Below are 26,298 nucleotides of genomic sequence, written 5' to 3'. Positions count from 1 at the left end.
AACAGAAAGTAGAGAGAGAGAGAGAGAATAAAAGGGAGGTTGCTAGTTAAAACAATATAAGATCACAAAAACAATAACATAACGAACTAGAATCTAAAGTTTAGGATTTGAAACATATGTTTATAGAAAAGGACTCCATTAGATTTTTAGTTCTAATAATAACAAGTGTAAATCGATATATTAAAATTTTTTAGCAAATTAAGTCTTTTCACAGATACTTAATTTAATCATTATTACAAAAACATACGGTGTAAGAAAAAATGGTATAAATGACGCAATCACTTCCGTGTTAGAGTGGTAGGTAGTATCTGAGTCGTTCAACCGGAAAATCGCGGCTTCCAACCCGGTCAGGCATGTCATTTTAATACGGTTCGAAATTTCAATTGTGGAACTAAGATTTACCACGCACAAATTAAAGGTTTACAAAAAATGCACTAATTCCAAGAAACGCGATCTCATCGATTTCAATAAACTATTATAAAAAAAAAAAAAAATATTTAAAATTATTTTATCATCATAAATTATTGTAAATGAATAAAATTAGGTACTGTGCTAACATAAAATGTAATAAAACAATTATGGAATCGTTTATTCACTTCTTTGTATCGGCTAGTAATCGTTACAGCACTGCTTGGAATATAATAAAGAAGGAAACAAGTAAATTACCAGAACATAAAAACCGATAAATCTAATGAATTACTATCATTCAATAATAAAATATACAAATAACAATAGAAGCAAAACAATTGTAATAATACTTTCACAATAGTTACTTGAAATCCTGTGTTGTCTGTTGATCAGCTGTTCTAGTAAAATTGTTTCGTTTATAACCTCAAATTTTCATTTTACGATGGCCAGTTCTTTTATAGGTTGCGAATTCGTTGAACAGCGAGCAACGATTCGTTTCTTGCTTTTCGAAAGTGTAAAACCGGTTAAGATTTACTCTTTTATAAATAAATAAAACGGAAAAAATTGTATGAACCGCAGAAATTTTTACAAACGGGAGAAAAATATGAAGACGATGACGGGCCCCGTTCTGGATGTCCAATTGAAATTTCAACTCCATCAATTGAAACTCGGATAGATTCTCTCATCCAAGAAGACCGACAGATTACAGTTCAGGATTATGGCTAAAAAGTACAAGTGTCGGTACAGTTCAAACATTAACACCAACATGCTCAATTACCATAAAACAAGGGCAAGATCGGATCCAAGAGAATTGACAAATCACAAGACTACGTACGCGCACAGAGCTGAAACAATGGTATTAGCGGGAAGGTCTTCTAACCTGTGATGAGATATGGATTTATAATTATGAACTAGAATAAAAAGCAGGAAGTGGAAGAACACGTGTTCACCTGTCAAGAAAAGAATTTTGAACCTATCAATGAAGTGAAGTCAATAGTGTTGAAAAAATGCCCTGGATCTGAACATAAAGACATGCTGCTTCACGATATCGCCCAGCCTCAAACAACACGGGTAACTAGAGAAACCATCGACAAATACATCGGAAAGTACTACCTCATCTCCCACACCGTCCTGACTTGGCCACCATCAGATTCCCACTTGTTTGGTCTACTCAAGCAGACGCTACATAGTAAGAAGTTTAATTACAATGGCGTCGTCAAAGAAAATGTCCTAAACTACTCCGACATCAAGACAAAAGATTTCTTTGTTGCAGGCATAAATAAACCGATTCAGGGATGGGACAATGTATTAATGTTGCTGGAAATTGTATTAAAGAGATAAAAAATGTAACATTGATTAAATAAACGTTTACACGATCCCTCAAGAAATGTTAAAAATCATTCGATGAACAAAATCTGACAATCATTTTACAAATACCGATCTTAGCGAAATGTAACAGTATCGTTTCCGAAGACAGATAATAAAAATATAACAAAGAAGAATTCTAAAACTGTTATCAATTTTTTAAAGATTATCATCGATATTTAAGGATCAGTAGTAATTCGTTAAAATCATTCGAGTATGTTGTCAAGCAGAACTCTACTTGAGTTTTAAATATTTGTTTTTCTAATCTTTATTCATAAGGGAACTAAAAGTTTCAGAATTACACCTGTTTTTAATAAAAGAAAACCGATCCACCCGGACAGCTTGCCAAATTCAACGAAACTCATATTTTAAGATTTGGAATCGTCTAAGAATATGAAAAGGAGTTATCTTTTTTAAAGTAATTTATTCATTTCTATGTGAATTTAGATGGTAAACCTCAGCGATTGGAGACATGGAGGAAACACTCTTTTGACTAAAAGGATTAATTATCAGCTTTAATTGTGCAACCTTACTAAAATTTTCGACAACAGCTTCCTATACAACCTTTTTGCAAAATCTGAGTTTTATAGAGTTACGGATGGTTCTCTATTTCCGTCTGAGTAATAAATAAAACTCCATTGTGTTTATCTTACGCATCAACTGCGATAAAGTTGAGATCGATTTTGGCGATCCGCAGCCCATTTCAGGCCGTTTCTATTTAAAGAAAAATGTTTTGAAAATGTTTTTCTCTAAAAATTAATATAAATGTTAATATAAATGAAAGAAATGTTTAATAATTCTTAAAGTCACTTTCGATTTCAACGAGAGAATTTTAAAAACCCATCACTTTGTCAACAATTTAAAATAAATTTACTACTTAAGTTATTATGTGTCATAATAATTTGTTTCATCGTTACACATCTGCTCTTCCGACTATAACCTATATTTCAAATTAAGTTTAATTAATTTTTCATAGCATTTCAAAATTTATCTGATATCATAATCATTATTCTTCTCCAACACAACTTTATTTTTAGTTTTTCAATATTTTTCATTACGACATAAATATTACACCTGGAACATCCTTAAAATAAAAATATATTCTATAAATATTAAGATTAATATAAAAATCTTCACCATATGTATAAGAGATAAAAAAAGAATTAAGAGGTGTAATCCTTACTACTAGTCTTTTTATATACAGGACACAAAAATAACATCGGAAGAATAATGACCCATTCTCGGTCTCGCTGCAAGACATAATAATCCTTGGAGAGAAGCTACACAAACACATTGCACGTGTTTACTTGCGGCCTACACTCACCTCCTCTATTTTGATCAGACTGCCTGGTCATGGACTACAATGAGCCAGCTCTCTAGATGCGAAATGAAAACACTAAATATTTTTTATAGCTATATAAAAACAAAACTTATCACAACTTTGGTCAATCGATCATCCGGTATTAAATGTAACATATTTTTATATGAAATTCATTTTAACACCACCGTACATTTTTTTTATTACATATGTAATTATAGAATTAAATGTTAATCTCATCAAAAAAAAAAAATGATTGCACCTTTTACATGTAGTTTTATAAAACTATTTGGCGATAATATTTATATTAGAACAACTTTTTCTTCTTCCTATTAAATAAACGGAGATTTATTTCAATTATTGATTTTGTTGTATTAAAAAAAAAAAATAGTGCTACGTAATAAAAGGTTACAAAAGCTAGACTATTACAGAATTAACAAATCAGTCGGATTTGAGTGAAGCGTAACGAAAGATCCCGTTAAAATTCAGCACATATAGCTAGCTATGTATATTGTAAACGATTACTGCCGCATTCTTTACAGCTCATTTCTTCTTCTTAACTCGCAATTGTATAAAAATTTAACTGACCTTTAATATGCAGAAATAATAAAGACTATTGATCTTTTATGATACCGTAAAAAGAAAATGTTACAATTAAATGAAAGTAAATTCATAAACAACTAATTTTTTCATAGTAAGTTATGTTTTATTTTGTATTAAGTCCTGTAAAAAATAGATTATTTTTTTAAGACTAGGAAACTGGAAAAAATATTAAAATTGTTAAATGATAATTTTAAAACAAAGTTTTAATTATTAAATATTTAGAATATAACCGAAATAATATTAAATTAGAAAAAAATTCTCATAAATAGTTTACAAAAAAAAAATCTAAAACTAGTTCCGTATTTCGATTGGTAGATAACTATCATCAGCAGATACAATAATTTATGTCAAAAGAAAATATAAATAAAAAATAGCCATAGAAAATAATAAAAATAAATAAAATTATTAATTATAACACAAGCATACATCTGTATTTATAAAAATATAAAAACAATAATAAATAAGTAAAAATAAATCTTAATTACAAAATTACAGGTGTAATTTTTTTACTTGTCTGTTCAAGTTGAAAGTGAAAAATCAGTTTCAATTCCTTTCCCTTCTGACATGGATTGTGAAAGGAAATGAGGTAAAATTTTGTAGTTAACGACTGTTTTTGTTAATAAATGCTTTATAAGCACAGGTAAATACTCTTTTCGAAATGTTATCGTAAATATTGGTTTTATAAAATAAATAATTATTATTTTTATTTTAAGTTTAGTTCGTTTTTGTGTTTATATTAGTAATCTTGTTTAATAATGATAATTACATTATAAGCAGTTAATTTCAGATTTTCTATTTAGTAAATGGTTCGGTTTTATTTCAATAACGGTGTGTACTTGTTCACTTGTTATATTGTCGCGTGTTCGCCGCTCAATCAGGATGCTGAGAGATTGGCAATTGAAAATTTTTATATAATTACAATTTATTAGTTTAAAAACATAAGTAAAACAAGACAAATAAATAATAATAATAGCAATAGTAATAATAGTAGTGAACGACAATAATAATACATATAATAAAAATAGTAATCACAACCACAATAATAAACAGGTGTTACATACAATATAGAATTTAAAGTAATCTTCAGTATTTATTTACAGGTAGTTAAATATAATTCAGTCCCATTGACAAAAGACATTAGCATGACCGCTAGTCTTAATACTTTTAATCATTAGTCTTATGTTAATAATAGTACAATAAATAAGATAAGTATAAAGTTCTTTTACTGCAAATACATTTGCTGTTCACAAATAAAACTACCCTAACAGATTATGAATGAAATTTAGTACATTGTTTTTTTCACTAGTCTAACAGTAACTCACCGAACCATTTCTTGTTTCATGTACTGGAATTCATTTAACGTAACCGAAATCGCGCCGAACTTAGTTTACTAGAAATTCGCTTCTTCACTGACCTCCACGCAGAATAATCTCGCTGACTGACATCTCGGAGACTCACATTACAACGTCTCGCTTACACTGATTTCGCAGAACTGATTTTTAACTGATCTTCCCCGGAATATTTATATCCTCTTTATCTGCCGGACCGGACCCAACTGGAAGCATGAGAATGATCGACCACCCTCACATTTTTCCATGAAATTCCAAACCTTGGTCGGTAACTCTTCTCACGGAACGACATCTGTTTAGTATGTCAGTGGGCAGTATTACAAAAGACGATTGTCAAACGAGCTTGTTACCTTTACTAAAAGAGTTTCTTTTAGCCCCTTTCTGAATTCCTCCCATTATTATATTTTCTACTATTTTCTTCTTAATTGGTAGGAATCCGTTAATCAGGTCCGTTATACCGGTCTTGATACAATATGAAATGGTATCGTTTAAGTATATATTCTTTAGCTTCAATATTATTAAACTAAACAAAAATAAAAATGTAATTGCAGTATAAGGAAATATTTTCGCTAATCAGTAAACTGTCAAGATGCTTGACGTAACGTTTAAAAATGCAATTCAAAATGTACATTTGAATAGATTTTTAATTATATTTACCAATAAATGCGTTGCTTTATCTGTCAAAACTAGAACTAATATTTAGGAGACAATGAAAATACTTTTTCAGTAAACGAGGATCATTTTAAACAATTACTTAAACTTCGCTTTAATATACTGATAGAGCATTAGAAATCAAACAACATTACGATAAACGAAAAATATCTTTAGCAAGAAAGATTACTGAAAATGAAATAATTTGGTATATTTCAATTTATATTAGCGATTTTTTTTTTTGTAATGAATAAATGAAAAAAGAGTATTTTTCTGTGTAAGTGGATAATGCATATATATACTCAAACAAGCAGTGTTCCATAATGTTAAGATATTATTTTAAGATTTTTTCACACACACCAAATCAAAAATGAAATTATCACCTCAAATTAAGGACTTACATTATTATGGATTTCTCAAGTCCACCGTAATCCTCAGTACCCCTAACTCGGTTACAATTTTACATACCTTTTACTTAGTGTCACAGTGGTGCACTGGGTTACCAATTACCAACTTACCACGCGTCCGTGCGAGAGGTAGACTAGTTCGACCGGTCTCTGTACCGCATCAGGAGACTATGCAACAAATAAAGTATTAGCGAGGATAAAACATTCAGTGACGCGTAAGTAAACTGGTGCCGAGACGCATCGAGTGATAAAAATTATGACGAAATTTTTGGTAAAATATTTCTAGGATAGATGGATCAGACCTTTAAAAGTTTTCTGCCTATGATAATCAAGCGTTACTATCTATCTCTACGTCCTGCATAATTTCCTGTTGCGCTGTAGAGTTTTATTTTAATGACGACGGCTTCTTCGATATTGCCTCCAGGGCACCGCTTCATTGTTGTATTCAAAATTAACACGATATCCTGGTCTGGTGATCCGAGGTGTAACAAGCTACAGGTACGGGCAAAATTGAGTAGGCCCGGAATTAATAAAGCTGCGCTACATATAACTGACTTCAGAATATTATATGAATGAAGCAATCAATTATAATCTATTAAATCCTTTATATTAAATTAAATAATTTTATATTAATTAAATAATCTATATTAAACTTTTACGGGTAACATTTATCAAATTAAAGTAACCTTTGATACATTCTAACTTTTCAAAATATTCATTCCTTTTTTTACGATATTTTAATCTACACAGCGAATGATTTTAACTGAATTATACATATTGTGCATAAAAATATTATGCCGGATAAAATACAAATGAAAATTATATTCACAAAACACATGTCTGTAATGGAAATAGAAACAAAAAGATAAAAGTTTAATTGATAAATGACTTCCAGGAAGTAGTTGCAATTTTTCAGTAAATGAAAAACATCTCCATTGATGTTTTGTGGAGGTTAAAATAAAGGAGAGGTTCAATTAAAAATAACAAATCCAATTATACACAAGACATGCTAACATATACGCTTGGAGAGAGAAGAATTCGAAAGTATGTGAGAGGGAGCGAGTAGAAGAAAAAGAGAGAAATATTTTTAAGTATAAAATATTTTGTCAATGGAGCGTGTAGAGTTTAAATAAAGCGACTAACAAGACAAGAAGACGGTATGAAAGGTAAGTGTACATGCACGTGCGCGCGCGTACACACACTTGGTGTATACATACTTCATTCAGAGTGTAAGTTATTTGTCCACCCACACTGTTGTGTCTGTATCTTGTTCAAGGCCTGCTTCTTGAAAAAACTATTCTGTACAAATTCAAAGTGGACAGTAGATTCTGTTGAATCAAACTTAAGAGTTTAACATCACGTTTGTGAAAAAATTTAGATAAATCAGATTATTACAAATAAATATCAGTGAAATAACGATAATTAATAATTCTACTTGAAACGAATCAAAACAACTTTTGCCGCTATTTAAACAGACATTATTATGCTTGATTAGCATTCTCTTAATTCCATATTTTAAACTACGAGTAGATGCATCACAAAAAAAGGATTTATTAATATGAAAAATAAATAAAATATACGGCTGTGCATTCTTCAGGAAATATCCCAAAATCAGAATAGATATCCTTGGTTAAGTCAAATCTTCAATTCAAAAATAAAAATATTGTACTTTTTAATTGTATACTGATGATAAACTCTTCACACAAGGAAGAGAATACCAGATTAGTGTTTGTTACCAACATATTTTTAATATTTAGTGGATTTTTAAATGCACCAGATAATTTTTGGTCAGGATGGGTTAATGATGTTCGCTGAATAGAAGAATTGGATCTATTCTAATGGTTTTTATAAGCGTGATGTATGAATCGTTTGAGTAGGCACCAGTTAATGCTACTTTCTGTGAAAGTAATGGTCATTGTAGTTTGGATGGTGAAGGTATTACTTAGGAAGGTATTACTAGAAATGAATATTATTTGCATTCAACTGAGTTTGACATGGTGATGTGTAAAAATGTAATCAGTGAAGAAACTGATATTTTGGAACCTTTTTTGGACGAAAATGACTGTCAAATCTGGTAGAGACAGATTTGAAAACCTCAAATGCATTTGAAACCTCAAATGCGTTTCATTTGAGATTGTCTGACGGTGATCTAATACAAGGGATGTTGTATTAGCTGCTACTTATTATTCTCTTTATCTGCTATATTTTCTTTAATGGAAAAAAGTATCTATAAATTGTGCTAGAATTTAATCAAATATTTCAACGTAATTAATTAATACGATCTTTGGAAAGTTTTGGATTTCTAGTGCGACTTTGTAATACAGGATAATCAGTGGAGGCTACGTTTCTTATTTGTACAGTAAGTCTACTTGACTTATCATACCCTATCGGATATTATGAATTAAATCCCGACAACAGAATGATTACCGGGAGAGAGCATCAACGTACCGAAAGCTTAAAGTGTCTGACCAAGCTTCGAACTGTTAAGCTTCCGCACAGAAAGCTAGCGGGGTATCTCCTGCGCAATCTCTACACAAAATTGTGAAATAAGAACATAATAATGTAGTCTCCATTCTACCACGTGTATTTCTTTTTCAATCACTTATTTTTTTCTAAGAAATAATCTGTACTTTTTTAATAAGTTAAGATCCAATAAAATGTAGTTTATCAATAACATATCGATATACAATGTTTATTATAGTATAAAACATAATTTTTCCCACATAGAAGTTCGCAAAATGTAACTCTAAAGATAAATTTTTCGTTTGTGAAGCATACTAGAATTAAAGTTTATTTTTTCAAATAAAAATTAAACATATTTAAAAAATTTAGTACACATACTGTCATGAAAAGTAAATACCTGTAACACACGTATTTTTCGCTGCAATCAAAGTAGTAGCAGGTCTACACGAGACAAAACTCAATCTCGATAAACTGAAGAATAATAAGTATACCATGCTTCTTCTACTAGGAAAATAAGGAATGAAATGATTTCCTTTGCCTTCTTTACTGTGCCAATTATACTGTTACATGTGAGAATACACCGAATTAATCGAAATGAAAACGTTAATTAGCCCTTCAAATAAAACCTTCTCACTCTGTTCTGCTTAAGAATTAGAGGCTCAGTGAAATTTATCTAGCAGAAAACATACTAATGCCATATGAAAAACAAAGATTAAAAGATAAATGGAAGATATAATAGAACTAAAGAATACAGTATAGTGGGGAGTGTGAATGAAAATATTCCTCATTCTGTTTATAACCAGTATTTCGTAACAGAATACTCGAATAAATTAATTTATCACTCTTAAATAATTAAATAATCAATAACGAGCCTAATTCTTCTGCCAGTATAGTGACAGTGAATTAACCGTAAAATAACTAATTTATTAAACAGTTAAATATAATGAAAAAATGGACAGTTTTACTCCTTTAATTAAACAAATACTAATTTTCTTGTTCCATTTACAAACTTTTCTTTGTCAATAATCAATACAAAATACTATTCACGCATAAATAGCATAAATAAATTATCTTCATAACTCTCACATGTAAATAAATATATTAACATACAAATTTATAAAATTATAAAATCAAGGAATTTACAAATCGGAACTGTAAATTAATCTACACAAATTTAATGAAAGCCAGAGGAATATAAAAAAAAAATCTGACGTGAATATAAATAAAATATTCAAAGAACGTATTTGCAATTACTTCACATGTTTATGACGTAATTAAACGTAATATCGCTTTACTTAGGAGTAAATTAATTCAGTCGGAGACTTTTCCAAGAAAGCAAAATTAAATATTAACAAAGACCATAATATAAAAAAAAAAAAATACTAAATACAGTTAATTTATATAATGATCATAGTTTATTTATAAAAATAATGACTGGTAGTAGGCGTAATGAAAAGTATAATTAATATTTTAACCGATGTAAAATTCATAAGTAAAACTACCGTGTATAAAATTGCATAATGTTAACTCGTATTATGAACTGAATGATGGTATGTGTATATAGAAGTGCACTGATTTTATTATTTTTAATTATTGTAAAATATGATTATTTAGTTCATTAAAATAATCTGCTAATTATGTACATATTAATCTTTTATATATATATATATATATATATATATATATTAATTACAATTATCTATTACTACTAATAAACAGAGTCTTTCCACAAATTCTTCTCAAACTTTTTTTTAAAACAGCTCTTTTTTTAACTTAAACTCTAGTATGCGTCACAAAATAAAAACTTATCTTTAAAAACTTGCATTTTATAAGCCTCTACATAGAAAAAATTAAGTTTTATATGATATTAAAACTTTGTTTTATTTGCATTAATGTTGACAGTTTCGATTAATTTTAAATAAACCAGTAGAAGTAAATTTTAATTGATCCATTAGACACGAATAAAAATTTGATTTCACCTATTTCCCGGAAGCTGCAATTTCAACGTTCAATTGCTCCGTTAAGAGATTATAGAAAAACCAACTTCTGACAATCTAGGCAATCAGTCTAAGAAGAGTGCAGTCGTTTTGTTTACGCATAGAATATAATGCAAACCTTCATTTGTTTTTCTCCGCCATTTCCGTTGATAAGAAAAAGCAAATTGGAAATTAATGACCTTGCAACCAGTTTCTTATGCTTATTTTTTACTAAACTCTCCCAAAAATATTCAAGTTAAAAACTCACACAGACATAAAGAGTGAGTGAGTGGGAGGGAGGGTTTTGTTCTGTATGAATAAAAAGGTCTTCGGCATTGTTTTTAGTCCTAAATCCATCCACTAAGACGAAATTTTATATCATACCCTCAAAATGTAGGGCCACATATAAAAAAAAACCACAAAAAACGTGGCGTGAGGCAGAATTCTCTTGATTAAACGATACAACAATGTGAATAATTATTCTTATTTTCCAAGTCATTAAAACCACATTTTTCATTTACTATTAGTATTCATAAATAATCTTTTATCTACTTAAAACAATTTTTATTTTTTGATAAGAAAACTTCTAGTATTAAACGTTATTAGGTATAATTCTTTTATATTTATAAATAATAGTAAATATGGATTTATGATGAAATTTAATAATGTAATTTTTACTTATTTCTTTTATTATTATTTTTTTTAAATATGAAGAAGGGTTGAATTGCTAGAAGTTTTACAGAGTACGGTCATTTTTTAAAGTAAGATAAAATATTTCTGAACTCATTTATTAGATTTGTATGGATTATTTGTTAAAATATTCAAATTTGGGATACAAACTTTAAAAAAAAAAAAATACGTTACTTTCCAAAAAGGAAATTATTTTTCCCCAACACGAAAGTTATAATTAACTCTCCTGAAAAATTTAGTTTTACAAAATGTGGCCGTATTACTTTGAATGTACTTATTTATCAACATTCTAAAACTAACTAGATAATTATTACAGGAATACAATTTCTACTGTATATACGGTGCATTTGGTGAGAATAATTAAAATTGTCATTAAATCTTCTTTATTGTTTATTTATTACTTAGAACAGTTACAGCGGAACAGTTCACGCCCCATTAAAGAAGATATACTTCATTTTCGTCCCATTGGTTCCTCAGTATTGTCGCCGGCCATTACTCTATTAATGGCTTTTAATTATTAACACATTCTGGCCTGGCGATCCCGATATGTAACAAGTTACAGACGCACCTGGTACACAAACAAGGGATGCAGCTGCTTAGGAACCCCAGATTCAACAAAATATCAGGAAGGTCAAAATGTTATGCGAATCAAATATTCATTTGCTACTATTCGGCACGGATTTTAAGAAACAATTACAAAGTCATTTTCGAATAGGCAATTTTCTCTAAACTTGATTTGATAATTCTTCCCCTCTTTCTTTTCCTGTTTAGCCTCCGGTAACTACCGTTTAGATAATACTTATGAATAAAGTACTTTATACTTTATGTTTAGAGGATGAATGAGGATGATATGTATGAGTGTAAATGAAGTATAGTCTTGTGCATTATCAGTTCGACCATTCCTGAGATGTGTGGTTAATTGAAACCCAACCATCAAAGAACACCGGTATCCACGATCTAGTATTCAAATCCGTGTAAAGATAATTCTTCCCTAGAACGAGAAAATTTAACTGAAATGACCGCTATTAAAAAATGCGTTCAATGGTATCTGTCAAAAATTTTTGAGCTTGAGTAAGTTCAAAAATTAAAACAGTATCTCATCATTTATAGGTTCGTGTGTTTGTAACTTGGACTCGACCTCGATTAAAAAATTGATAATAATTTTGTCAAATGTACATTAGTTCGGATTCTAAATTTTACTCAGAGAATCGAAAATGAGGAAGAAGGGACATATAAAGTAAAATAAAGTAAAGAAGGGACATTTACGAAAAGTAAAGGTGGAAAAGGGTGATCGACTTTCAGAGGAACAACAATCAAAAAATTCCAGCAGAGGTGAGCTCCTAAAGACAGCAGCAGACACCCATCTTACTCACTGTTAGAAGAAAGGGATTTTTTTTTCAAATGGGTGCAATATTGATCAATGATTTTGCGTTGATTACCAAAAATATAAGCTACAAAAACACAAAATTTGCTTTTCTTTCGGAGATTAAAGAGCCATGCGAAAATGTATACAGAGTTTCTAATGGAACAACCTCCCACTCCCGTAACTGTGTGTCATGTACAAATATCGACTGACTCATAAACTGAATGGGACAGCTTACCAACATTAAACACCAGATCGACACTGCATTTAAAAAATAAGGGTAGTCTGTTCTTATACAGATCTCATACGTATGAAAATAAAAATTGAAAAATAAAACTGTCGTATTTTTATAGGCTGGTAAAATTAAAAAAAGGCCAATGAGGTGTGTGTGTGTGTGTGTGTATATATATATATATGTGTGTGTGTGTGTGTGTGTGTGTGTGTGTATCTTCTTTTATTTATTAATTATTTATCAGTACAAACATTCCACCATAACAGGAATTATACAATTTTTTGAAAACATTGTTAGTAGAAATTTACGTTTAGATATTTTATTCGCTTTTTATTTTATTTAAATACAAATTTCATAATAAAAAGAATTTTTTTTGTAAGTAGGTGTGATGCACAGAAATAAAAGTGATGTCATATCTGTAAATAAATAAATAAATTCAGAATAATCTTATTCAATAGTAAGTTAAACATGAAATGTGCAGACTAGGTAAGATAATTTTGTTACATTTCTACAATCAATTTTTTAAAATATGTTTTCTCCAGTAATATGAGTACATTCTGTAAGTAATTAATACGCTTAAAATAACATTAAAACTTAAAACATTCAAAGATTTAAATATTCAAGTTTTTTTTTAATCTCTACTTTAATTAAGTCACGTTAATTACCATTTACATTACAATTTACGTTAATTACCATTATAACTTAAAAAAGTTTGAATGGATTATAAAATTAACTCCACAAATTAACTTGTGAAATAACTAACATGAAACTACTATAATAACTACTAAATAACTAACAAGAAATATCTTTCATGTCACAAAGTAGCCACTGCCAAATCTGTAACTATGAAACATTAAGGCGTTTGCCCCTGTATAGAATTAGGTCAACAATTCTTGAATTATAAAGGTTAACTGATCCTAACGATAAAAATAAATGGCCAACATAGACGGTTTAAATAATTAAGAGGTCATACATTTATGATGATAAATCATTTATCAGTAATGATGCTGCTACCATCTGGGTAAACATATTTTGACCTAAAATGGGTCTGTGCGCAAAATGTTCACCTACTGGGGCTTGGATTTTTCCTGGTGGAGTTATTTGCCTTTTTGTTCCGGTTCCTCCGAAAGTTCTTCCTTTCTTATCACCCAATCCTCTTCCTTACTATTAGCCTTTTCTTCCTGTTTTCAGATCGGTCAAATTCGGTTAGTTTCATGAGGAGGATGTGTGGTTCTGTAAAATAATTGAATACATCCGACCTAGTTCTGCCTCAGTCCTATAGCTGAACAACAATCTTAGTGCTACTATCAAGAAACTCTTGATAAATCGGGTCTCTAATCCCTCCTAATTTACAATTACTAAATCGTCAGAAAAATAAAAATAAGAATGGAAGTTTCGTTCTTCCAGTTTTTTAAGGTAATACAATACATTACAAAATTAAAACTGAGCTAAGATAAGAAATACCATTTGTGATTCTTGAAACTTAAAGAGATATGTGAATTTCAGCACGATGTTCTGTGTGTGTATGTCTGTACATGCATTGATTTTTAAGTATCACTATCACATACATTTACAAACATGTTTCTGAATGGATATTGCTGAATACTATACGGATAGATCTCTTTGGCAGGTACTAACAAGAAATATTAACCTTTTTTCTTATTGTAACCCGTTTGTTACCTTAACGACTAGTTTAATTGCAATATTAAATTAATATTTATTGCTGTTCATGTTTAGATTAGACTTCCTTCCTTTTTTCCGGTTTAGCCTCCGGGAATTATTACCGTTCAGGTATTACTTCAAAGGATGAATAAGGATAATATGTATGAGTGTACATGAACTGTAGTCTTGCAAAGTCTCAGTTCGACGGTTCCTGAGATGTGTGGTTAATTGAAACCCAACCACCAAGGAACACCGGTATCCGCGATCTAGTATTCAAATCCGTATAGAAGTAACTGCCTCTACTAGGAATTGAACGCTGGAATTCTCGACATCCAAATCAGCTGATTTGGGAAGACGCGTTCACCACTAAACGAACCCGGTGGTTGTTAGGTTAGATTAACTGATTCGATTCGAACGATACTGAAGAAGTCTTTTGATATCTATTGCGGCTTTGCCGATGCGAGAATTATTGGCAACTGCGTCCCTTGTCTTTGCGGTGAGTATCCCCGTGTCACGTTACATCTCTGGATTAACAGGGCAGAAATACTGTTAATCAGAGTTCAACATCAGAAGTTCAACGGGAGAAAATATTGAGGAGCTAGCAACGAATAAATTTAACAGGTCTGGATAGTCCAGATGCATTATAAGATACTACAAACAACTCTTAAAAAATCTTTATCTACTGTTACTGTTTACAGATAGTCATTTCTACGAACATTTCCACTTTCTGAAAAACGTAGTAACTGTAAAACATGCAATAATAACAACAAAAAAACGTATACATTATTCGTTTACGGAATATTCCGAACAAATTTTATTTTTATTTAAATAATAAAGTGAACCCTTAATTTGACTATACGCAGAAAGCAGGATGATGTTTAGTGGAATAAAGAGTTAAAAGGTTTGATTAGCCCGGATTTAGAGGTTGAATGCATCGTTCACTGAATATTACATTACCTAATTTCTTTCGTTTGTAATATTTAGAATGAAACTTTCTCAGAAACACTCATAAGTCTCTGAATCGTAAGAAATTATGTAAATATAAGTAATTTTAACGGTGCTACTTTAGTATGCGGTCTACCGTCAAGTTTACATTTTACTACGCGGTTTACCACAAAAATGCACTCAAAGAAGTTATGTCATGTATTAATTTGTATATTTAACGTTAATTAGACGATGTTAGCAGCGAAGCGAACGTTAGGTTATGTTGATATCGTACGAAGTTCAGTTCACGGAATCGTTACGTTGCCAAACCTAACCTTAATCTTGATCTAAACCTAACTTATTAATCTATCACGTAATATAGTTAATTATCACATAAATACAACATACTACTGAGCAAGTGCGCAACACTTTCTTCCACTACACCTACATGAATAAGCGTCTGAACTGCAAACTGAGGCTGTACGAATACGAAATTTTAGAAATAGTTCTATTCTTCGTGATGGACATCCCTGCGTCTATTGCTACGACTTTGAGTGGCAGGGGTGAATCAAAAATCACGCACAATGCGGTAGACCACATGTACCGTAGTGTTAGACCTCACGATGACGCTGACCGTATACTAAGTTGCACCACTTTAACATTAAGAATTATTTTCTTCATTTATTTTGAAAAATAAGTTAAGTTTTGTGACACTATTTAAAAATAATTAATATCTTGAAAAGGAATGCATTCTTATTTGATAAACTTCAATATGGGACAATAATACCATGTAAGAAAAAAATTATTACAGTTATAATACTGTACCATCAAAGTTTCATTTAGGTACACAATGAAAACTCCAGCAATTCTCTAATACACTTGGATTTGGTTAGCAGGTGAACTACACAAAAGCGAAGAACTTTTTTTTTCAAGAAATACGAAATATTAATTAAACAATTTATGAATTTAAACTAACAATCCAGAAGTTACTAAATTAGAAAAAATTGACAATAAATTGATGACAAATTAGACAACAAAAAATTAAAAGTAATTATATATATTAAAGGTTAAAATTAATGTATTTATGATAAGATGTTGTAGTTCACCATCCAAAATCGTAAACATAACATATAAAATAGAGAACAAATTCAAAAAACACAGCTAGCGACACAAGATATATAAGATAATCATCTATTAACCATCACAAAAAATTACATCTTCAGGAAAGAAGTTAACACGTCGCACGCAAAATATGCCAAATCATACAACAGAATAATAAAACAATTCCTGTCACGTACAGCAACCTACGAGTTTCGAAATAAAACGGCAGTGACCAGCACTCAGAATTACATCGGGCAGACTGAGCGCACAATCTCCGAGACTTAAATAACACATTCCGCTACAAGTAGAACCGACCTATGCTAAAAACATTTTTTATTTATTTAATTTTTATTTTTTGGCTGATGAATTAATTCACCATAGAAGCTTACAAAGAAGCTAGTACGTGGGAATCTGAATATGGAAATTTGTAGCGAATGAAAATGCCATTCCTGACCGAGATTCGAACCAGGGACCTCCGGGTGAAAGGCCAGGACCCTACCATTCTGCCATGGAGATCAGTATATTATTTGCAAAGCACTTAAAATCAAGATCTCAATTCGCTTGAATAATGTGAGATTTACAAGCATAATTATATAACTTCTAGCCGGCCCGTCTACCCAGAACCTGACCCTCGGGGTTCAGATCAGCCAAGGCAAATCCCGGAACCAACCACGGGCTCCTCGGAGCGAAGGGGCCCATCCCATGGCCGCAGAGCTCGCCATTCCCAATTTTCCAGGGGGACCGGCGCCCTGGACACCCGCAGAGCTTGCTTCAGTCGCCATTTCCATCTTCCCGAAAGACTCCACCACCTGGATTCCCGCACTTTACGTTAATTCACAATTTCACCCTCCTTGGGAGAGAAGAAATTATGAATATTTTTAATATCATAACCTTCAATGGAGATTCGGTCGATGCCTTAAAACCTTCCCTGAGATAACATGAATGTATCCTCCAAATTTTAAAGTAATCGGTCGGTTGGTTCTCGTGTTATGCGATAACAAACAAACAGACAAACTTCATATACGTGCATAATACACTCACTCACGCGCGCGCGCACACACACACATTTACAAATAATCGTGATCGGTTAGATCGATAGTGTACCTGATGCATACAAACTTTTCTTCAACCTACTAACAAATACCCCGTTTGAATTTTGAAAATCGGACGATTGTTTGCAGAGATATTATAAGAGCACCCCATTGCACTTCCCAAAACAGCGCCCCAGGGACACCCCGTTTGTTACCAGTTGAAGATGATGATTGGTCTAGCCTCCCACGAGGTACTCGCATACCTCATCACTCTAGCCTATCATGCAGTCTCCACGGGAAGCCAATTTTTGTTAAACAGAAATTTTTTTAACTTATTTAATATTATTTTATTTAACGTAAATTTAATTTTATTATTTTTGTAATATTATTCATTTGATTGATTCAAATCATTCAATTGAAACCCAGTTCACACAGCGGTAAAGACTCACAGCTCACAGTTCATTAAAGTTTGTGCTTCAACCGATAAATCTCCACTATTACATATACTTTTTTTCGAGATGAAATATATCTAAAAACTTTCTCGGTTATGCCAAGCAACATGGGTAAAAATTTGGTTGCGATTGATCGAATAGTTTTTTTGTTTATCCCGTGCAAACAAAAACTTTTTTCCTCTTTAAATAATAGTATAGATATTATTTGACTATACCCTTCAGGAATTTTGTAACCCATTCAAGACAACCGCTATTAAAAACAGTGCAACTCCCCTGATAATGAATCGTAACTCACTGATGACTGAGCCGTATAATTAAGTGACTCAAAATAAAATTTTTGGTGTTTGCAGAAGATTATTTTCCATAAGATATTATCTATTGAAAGCATAATTTCCACGTAATTTTAAAGCGGATCTTTATTTCTTTTTTTAACAATTTCAAAAAAGTATTACTACGCTTCGTTTTTCTGATCGACTAAGATTTTATCTATTATGATTTATAATCAGAATTATTTTCATATTAAGAAATATTTCTAGGTTATTTTTATGTAAATTAGAAATTAAAAAAAAAAAGTAGATTCAGTGTATAAAGAAGTAGGAAGTAATCCTGACGGTAATCTTTTTAAATAAGATAAAAAAAATAAGATGTTAAAAAACAACAAGAGATTTAATTATATAAGAAATTATCGATTATTTGCGTATGAATTCAGTAATAAAAGTTAGTGGTACAACTTTTAATATTTGTGAAATTAGCTTTGGTATCGGTACATAGTATTCACATAAAAAGAGTTTTAATTAGCTCTTTTAAAATAATAAAGAGATAACATTTCTTTCAGAGATTTTAATTTAAAGGATGTGTGGAGAAAATTAACACATATATTAAGAAAAATCACCATAATTATGGATTCGGTAATATTCTGGCATTATTCTGATTCAACTGTGTAGAAAATATTTTTTAATATAAAAAACATAATCGCAATGTATTAATGTAACAGGTCAAACACTGCGGCTTTTAACAACAGGCTCAGATTTAGTGAAAAAACATAATACATTAAGTATTTAATGAATTGACGTTCTTCAGCGGTAAAGAACAAGACAAGCTACTGAAATGAAGATCTGGTACCGCCTCATGATGCGGTAAACAAGCGGTGCCAAGTTTCCTTGGCACCGCATGTTTTCCTTAGTTGCATGTTCCCGCATGTGAAAACATTCGGGAACATGCAACCAAGGAAAAAATGTAATAATGGCAACAAAAAAAAGTTACGTACTTAATAAAATAATATTATTATGAGACAAAAATACACCAAGCTTTTTTTTATTTTTTATTAATAACTTAAATATGTTAATTCTCTGCAATAACTTTTTAAACGTAAAAAAATATACATCCCATTCAGTGACTTTATGGTAGTCTTGCTTTTGAACAAAATTATTTAGCCTTTTATTTCGAGTTTCTCCTGTTGAGTAGTCAGTGTATATAACGCTAATTTCACGACAGGAAGCTAGTATTAATTTGTTCCTGAAAATTATCTATGCCGAGCTTTCTTATGATTTTAACATGAGTAAATTACCTGAAATATAAGAGGCATCAGTCAAAATCGATTCCTCTTGATGTTTTTACACAGTTATTACAGTAAACTAAATATGTAGATTGTTACGCGGAACGTCTTCCGTTTCAATAAGCTCCTCTTATATGCAATAATATAATTGGCTCAATGAAAAAACGGAAAACCACTTCATTTTATCTAGGAATCTTGGCATGGTTATTATTCTTGAGAATCTGGTATTTTCTAGAGTAGCTTGTATTTTATACACCGGATTTATAAACTGTTTGTGTTAAAACACTTAGATCAGTTACAAGCGTTCAGTTACGATACCTTATAGATAACAGACAAATTTGAAACAACAGCTAATACTGTAGTGATAAACCTTTTCCTTAACGAAAACGAAAAAAGGTTAGGTGCACAATCTTCACTATGCAAAGAAAGAAATATTTAATGAATTTTGACATAGATACAATATTTTTATCATGATTTTAAACAGTTAACAAATCGTCTACAAACATGTTCGCAAACGTACAGTACATAAAAACACATAAACTAAGGTATTCCCAAATGCCAAAAAAAAACTAAGAGAAAACAATAATCAAGGTATGGAACGAGTTTCATTTTTCTATAAGAATATGCATTCTGAATGATTACACTATTTTAAAAAAAAGAATCCATTCGTCAGAGTAAAATTAATTTTCCATACAACTTTTTTTTAAATCCGTACATCTGTTGCAATATAATGAGGAAAAATTAATCAACATAAATGGATAATCGAAGTAAATGGCAACACGTAAAAACATTTCGTATTGTGATATACCAAGAATAACCAAATTTATTTTCAATGTTCAAAGTTATTCTTAATTTTCTTTCTCTTTCTTTATTCAGGAAACGATATTGCCTTTAACATATTTCCTCGGTTAGAAGAAACATAATCTACAGAACTGAATGTGTTTGAAATTTCCTAATTAAATGGGCAGTAAAAATAACACTGACTTTATGATTTATCTGTAAAGTTTGTGACTTTCATTTCCTGTTCACTTTCTATTTTAAGGTGGACTAGTATGGATAGCTTTTTTAAAGTAATTATACTTTTTTCAAGTGCCTACAAAACCGATTTTAAAACGCGTGATTTTTTTCAAAAGAAAAAATATTGTCATTCTATTAAAACTAAAATAATCAGCAAGTTCAGGGTCATAATATGGACTATTCTATGAATAGAATGCATTCCCGTCAATGATTTTTATTTTACTACCTTTGAATGAATAACTTACAAAGTTGAATGAATAACTTATATCACACTAAAGATTACGTAATCAATGTCTGGACAAGAAATACTATTTTGTTCTTATCTTAAACCACACATTCCCGAATTCACAAACAAGGTTTTACTGTGTACTAGCTTAAAAAAGAGTACGCCCTAAAAAATTGTATATTATTACATGAAACATTAAACTACACATTTCTTTAAAAGTATCTTATACAAGCTATAATTCTGTAAAATATATTATACAAGCGAATAAAGTTCGCGTATCGCTAATATTTATTCTACCTACTCTCAGAAACAATGATTGCAGAAAAAAATGATGGACCAAACCGGTAAAAATATTTTTCATTAAATTTTATTTTCCAAAAATGGAACTTTTGGTCAAGGTTAAAGAGAAATATTCCATTGTTAAAGTTATTACGAATTGTATTACTTCCTTTATATGTGTCACTTGAAAATTTTGTTGAAATCGATCCTGAACGAGTAAATAATGAAAAAACTTGTTTAAGTAAAGAAAAAAGTGTCCTATACGAAATTCTACAAAAATATCTGTATCTATTTTATCTCAAATCTATCTATTTTATTTATTTTTTCTTAAACGCAACCTGATTGATTACGTTTTAAAAAGATGTTAAACTAGCATTTCCCCTGTAAATAATTTATGTTAAAAGATAAAAATGTTCAATTCTGTTAATTTTAACTTATTACGCGTCAAAATTTAGAAACCCCACTTGAAGCGCTGATGAAGATGGATTATTGGATCGGCAACTGACTTGCTAACGATGACGTCCTGTTACGTTTACACTTTGACGAATTACACCGTGTACGTTTGATTCGACATCACTAAGTTTTTACTTCGGCAAGTCTTTAAATGTAACAGATGATCACAATAATTCGAGTTTAGTTAATTGATGGAAAGCTAGTACAGGGAAGATAAGAAGTCCCAAACCTCTCTGACCTCACTGAATTTTGTAATTTTCCGTTAAGGAAGAATCCGTTTTAAAAAAAAAAAAACACCAGAAATGTAACATTAAACAAATAAAAATTATCTAAAATAATACAATATTTGAATTTTTCTAATACAGAGACCTAGATTACTTGAGTAGCTAAGGGACTCAGGCTTCATCAGTAACATACAGATTTTTCTCAGCTCTCAGAAGCAGAACACGTCATGACAAAGAATAATTCATAGATCACCACGTTTCAATTTTTATGAATTAGATAGAGCAAGAGCTCCCATATCTCTATGACACCATTGAGTCTTTCGCGTCTTAAATGGAGAACCGATTTTGAAAGAAAAAATGTTACAAATAATATAATTATTGTTTTTAATTTCAGTTAGGCTGAAGGGGTTAAAATACCTGGAAGGTTTTAAAAAAAGACTAATTCTGCAATACAGACGAATTTTTCTTTTTTTCTTTTGAAATAAAAATTTTTCTATATTTACAATTTTGCACGGCAGATGAATAAATCTGTAAGAGTCTAACTTTACTGTATGGAATCATGAGAAATGAATTATAAAAAAACAAAACCATTAGTAAAATAATGGTTACTTTATGGTTTACATTAAGAAAAAGGATAGAAAAACCTTTAAGGAGGTATTTTTCAAGCAGCGAATAATATACCTTACGTATCTATTTAAGTAAACAGGAGTAAGACATCTTATTCAAAAACTTGCGTATTTTAAAAACTCATTTTCTTTTCATAATTAGATGTAAACACAGCATACGATACTAAAATTTTATTAACGAAATAGTAGAAAATAAAAATAATACTCTATTTTTTTAAATGTAATTACTTTTTTTAAATAGTGTCATTAAAACACGCGCGCGCTCCGTATGTATGTGTATACACATGTTTAATAGCATCACAAGAAAGAAACCTTTCAAGGATTATGTAAGTGATATTTTCAAGAGATATTGTAAGGGATCAAGAAAGTGAATTTGTTTCGTGAAGCTCTCAGCAGTAGTATATGTTGCCCCTTGCTCAGCGAAGTTGTTGACATCTACACCACCTTCATACTTTGCTTCTGTCGATTCAAAACTATTTTTGTTTTAATTATTGAATTACCGTATTCACTTTAAGTTCAAAATCTCTCAAGATGAAATTTTTGTTTATCTAGTAAGATCTGAACGTAATTTTCTTAAAAATAGAAAAAAATCATTGATGAAAATACAATCTAATTATTACCAGAAAAAAGACGGATCTTATTTACCACATGACCACCACTTCTTTTACTTAAATTTTAACTTATTGAAATTAATATATCATGAATACGCAAGAGCATGATTTATATTTTTTTTTAATTAACAAACATTTATTACTTAAAATATAACTACATTAAAATTATTAAGAAAGTTAACAAAGATCAAATTTTAGCACCTACAAAAAGCCAATTTAGTCGGAAATTACATTAATTATTCTGACGGCTGAAGATTTGTGATGTCCTTCAGAATTTAAAAAAAAAGATGTTGCAAATCAAGATTTGTTTTTTGTCGTTACAATATACTTACTATTATCAATAATATACGATAAAATAAAATGCAGTCGGTTGGTCGAAAAATGCACTAGCTTGAGGTGGTGGTAGTATAACAAAGAAAAAATGTAAAAAGGTAATAAATAAGTGCATTAAAACACCAAATTAAATCTCTGAAAAATTTTTGAATATTAGTGCTTAAAATATAACTGCTAATTATTTTTTGTAAAAAATCAAAATTCCCACACCCAAATAAAATCATCATTAATATTCTATAAACTAAAACGAATTAAAAAAATAATCAAGAACAGGGTTGTTTTTTTAAATTACTATGTTGTAGTAATTTATTAGCACATATGTTGGAAACCATGTAATAACGGTTACTGTAGACGATTCCACATGAGGAAGTCATTTAAGAAAATGGGATTGGAATTCAGAAGAATAACAGCTATCTCCTTCTCGCTTGCAAAGAAAATAATTAGTAACTTGGTTTCAGATTCCTTTTTCATCGATCCTAATTTACTACAGCTTATTAGTATACTTTTTGAAATTGAAATGACATTCAGCCTTACTAGCGACACCACTCTTTTCACCCCAGAGATTCAATGTATAATCAATGCATTGATCTCAAAGAAGACAACTTTGAGTTTTGTCTCTTGTACCTTCGTTGCTTATACGTGCAACGTATAAATATATATATATTTCTATATATTTCTTATTTTATTTAATTTTACGGACTTCAATTACAATGTGTAGATCTACTTTACGAATAGATGTAACGATAGAATAGTTATATTTTAACTTTAGAATATAAACATTTCTCATGAATTAATATCAAAAAGAATTTATGATAATCGATTTACATGAATGGAGTTAATCGATAATACTTCCATTCAATTTGCTAGCGGAACTGATCCTGATGAAAGGTAATTAAATGTTCACAAACAACTGGTAACAGAAAAACAAGGGAAATTAGATTATCGACTGACTATACAATAATAACAATAATGACGTTAGTATTATCCACATAAAAAAAAAAATAGATTTACGATATACACGGTATAATTTATGTATGTTTCAAACTAAGAGCTAAGTAGGTTATAATAATTTTACTGCAATTGCCCTGCATTTTCAAAATGTGCTAGGTACAATGCACTCTTTAACTATAAAAAAAACTCCACGTTTCAAAGAAAAACATCATCTAACACTACCTGACAATCTACTTCACAGATTTAAATGATATTGTTTAACAGATGGAATGTTACTCTACCAAGAATACATATATATATATATATATATATATATATACACACACATACACACAATATACTAATTGTTTAGTTAGTAAATTAAAGCAAAAAAATAATATTTAATCATTAACAGAACTCCACAAAATTTGTATCATTTACCTTGCTTGTTGTAAACAATCCTCTCCGCTAAGACATCGTTCATAGCGAACGTCAGTACAGACATTAATGCAATTCCAAATAGTATCATCTCGAAGGATTTCACGAGAAATGGCCTAACGATATCGATTAATAGTTTCGACGTTTTTCAGCTGTCATCCCCGTAATTAGAAACATCTTATAACGTAAGGGAGGAATAAGAACCAACCTTGACAGTCCAGGTCATTGGCTTTCTCTTAATAAAAAAAAACTCTATTTGAGTGCAATTGCATACGGTTTATTTACCAAGTTGTATGTAACTTCTAATTATTAACATTAATAATTTTTACTTCAAACACATACATTACACCAATAAAATCGCAAAACATCAACACTGTTCGTACACTAAACTAATACACAATCGCACGTGTCGGCGATCTACGAAAGATGGGACTTCAACTGCGAGGCGCGGTGCGGTAGAAACAGGTTAGCGAACGTAACTCAGTGAATAGTCCCACTATATCTAGTGACGCCAGTGTTATATGCATACTGCTGCTGCACTCTAACCAAACATACAAGAAGCTACAAAAAAAAAAACTATCGAAATAAGAACCAATCGCAACCGTGATTTGAGGTGCTGAAGAGAATCAGAGTTTAAATATCCTTTACATTCTCCGATTTCTTTTTGTCCGCTGAAATAAAAATACTAAGAAATTCATTAGATATTTTTGGTAAATTCTTTAAATGAGATAAAAAAACTACCTCCCTAATTAGATGAATGCGCGATTAGCATCATTGTACATCGTAGTTTAACTGTTACACGATGTCAGATAAACTTGAATCAGGTGTAGGTTAGAGTCATCTATTACTTTACGATTCCACCACCTTTGAAAATAATAATAATAATAATAATCCTACCTGAGAAATGTAAATGGAAAAAGGGTGAGGGCATTACACCAAGAATAAGAATAACAAAACACTGTCAGATAGACTAACAGATAACAATTTTTTTTTAAATGATCACAATTTCATCTACTCTGTTAAATTAATATATCCCTGCATTTATAATTTATGCAAAAATTAGAGTAATTATTTCTATTTTAATTTATTTTAAAAGATCCCAGTACCGCAATAAATTTCATTATAAACATTAGTTGAGCCTCAACATTTTATCTCTTTTTTTGGAACCACCGTCAGAATTACTTCATTGGATGAATGAGGATATGTATGAGTCTAAATGAAGTGTAGTCTTGTACAGTCTCAGGTCGACCATTTCTGAAAAGTGTGGTTAATTGAAGAAACCCAACCACCAAAGAACACCAGTATCCACAATCTAGTATTCAAATCGATATAAAAGTAACTGGCTTTACTAGGATTTGAACTGTAGAACTCTCGACTTCAAAATCAGCTGATTTGTGAAGACGCGTTCACCACTAGTTCAGCCTGGCTGGGTGTCAAAATTTTATCTATATGGTCCATACTGCACTTGAGTAAAAGCTAGAAGTACCTTTTTGAAATTTGTAGTAGATTGAGAAACATTAATTTCCATTTCAAATATTTTTTTTTAAAAAAACTTTCAATTAAAATTTTTGAATGAAACAAAATTTTTTTAAATGCAATTTGAAATATTAG

The 26,298-nt window shown here is 30.4% G+C and overlaps 1 protein-coding gene across 1 annotated transcript in view; it reads right to left on the bottom strand.

The window, feature by feature from the left end:
• Window positions 1-25,106, bottom strand: part of wb (wing blister) — a 351,334-nt gene extending 326,228 nt beyond the window's left edge. The window contains exon 1 of the mRNA XM_075356683.1: window positions 24,691-25,106. Coding sequence (XP_075212798.1) covers window positions 24,691-24,778 — 88 coding nt within the window. The 5' untranslated portion in view covers window positions 24,779-25,106. The remainder of the gene's footprint in view (window positions 1-24,690) is intronic.
• Window positions 25,107-26,298: the final 1,192 nt, after the last annotated feature.

Source organism: Lycorma delicatula, chromosome 2 (assembly GCF_047948215.1).
Source record: "Lycorma delicatula isolate Av1 chromosome 2, ASM4794821v1, whole genome shotgun sequence".
In the NCBI taxonomy this organism is placed as follows: domain Eukaryota; kingdom Metazoa; phylum Arthropoda; class Insecta; order Hemiptera; family Fulgoridae; genus Lycorma; species Lycorma delicatula.
Note: the sequence above shows the minus strand (reverse complement) of the source record. Positions and strands in the feature narration are given on the sequence as shown.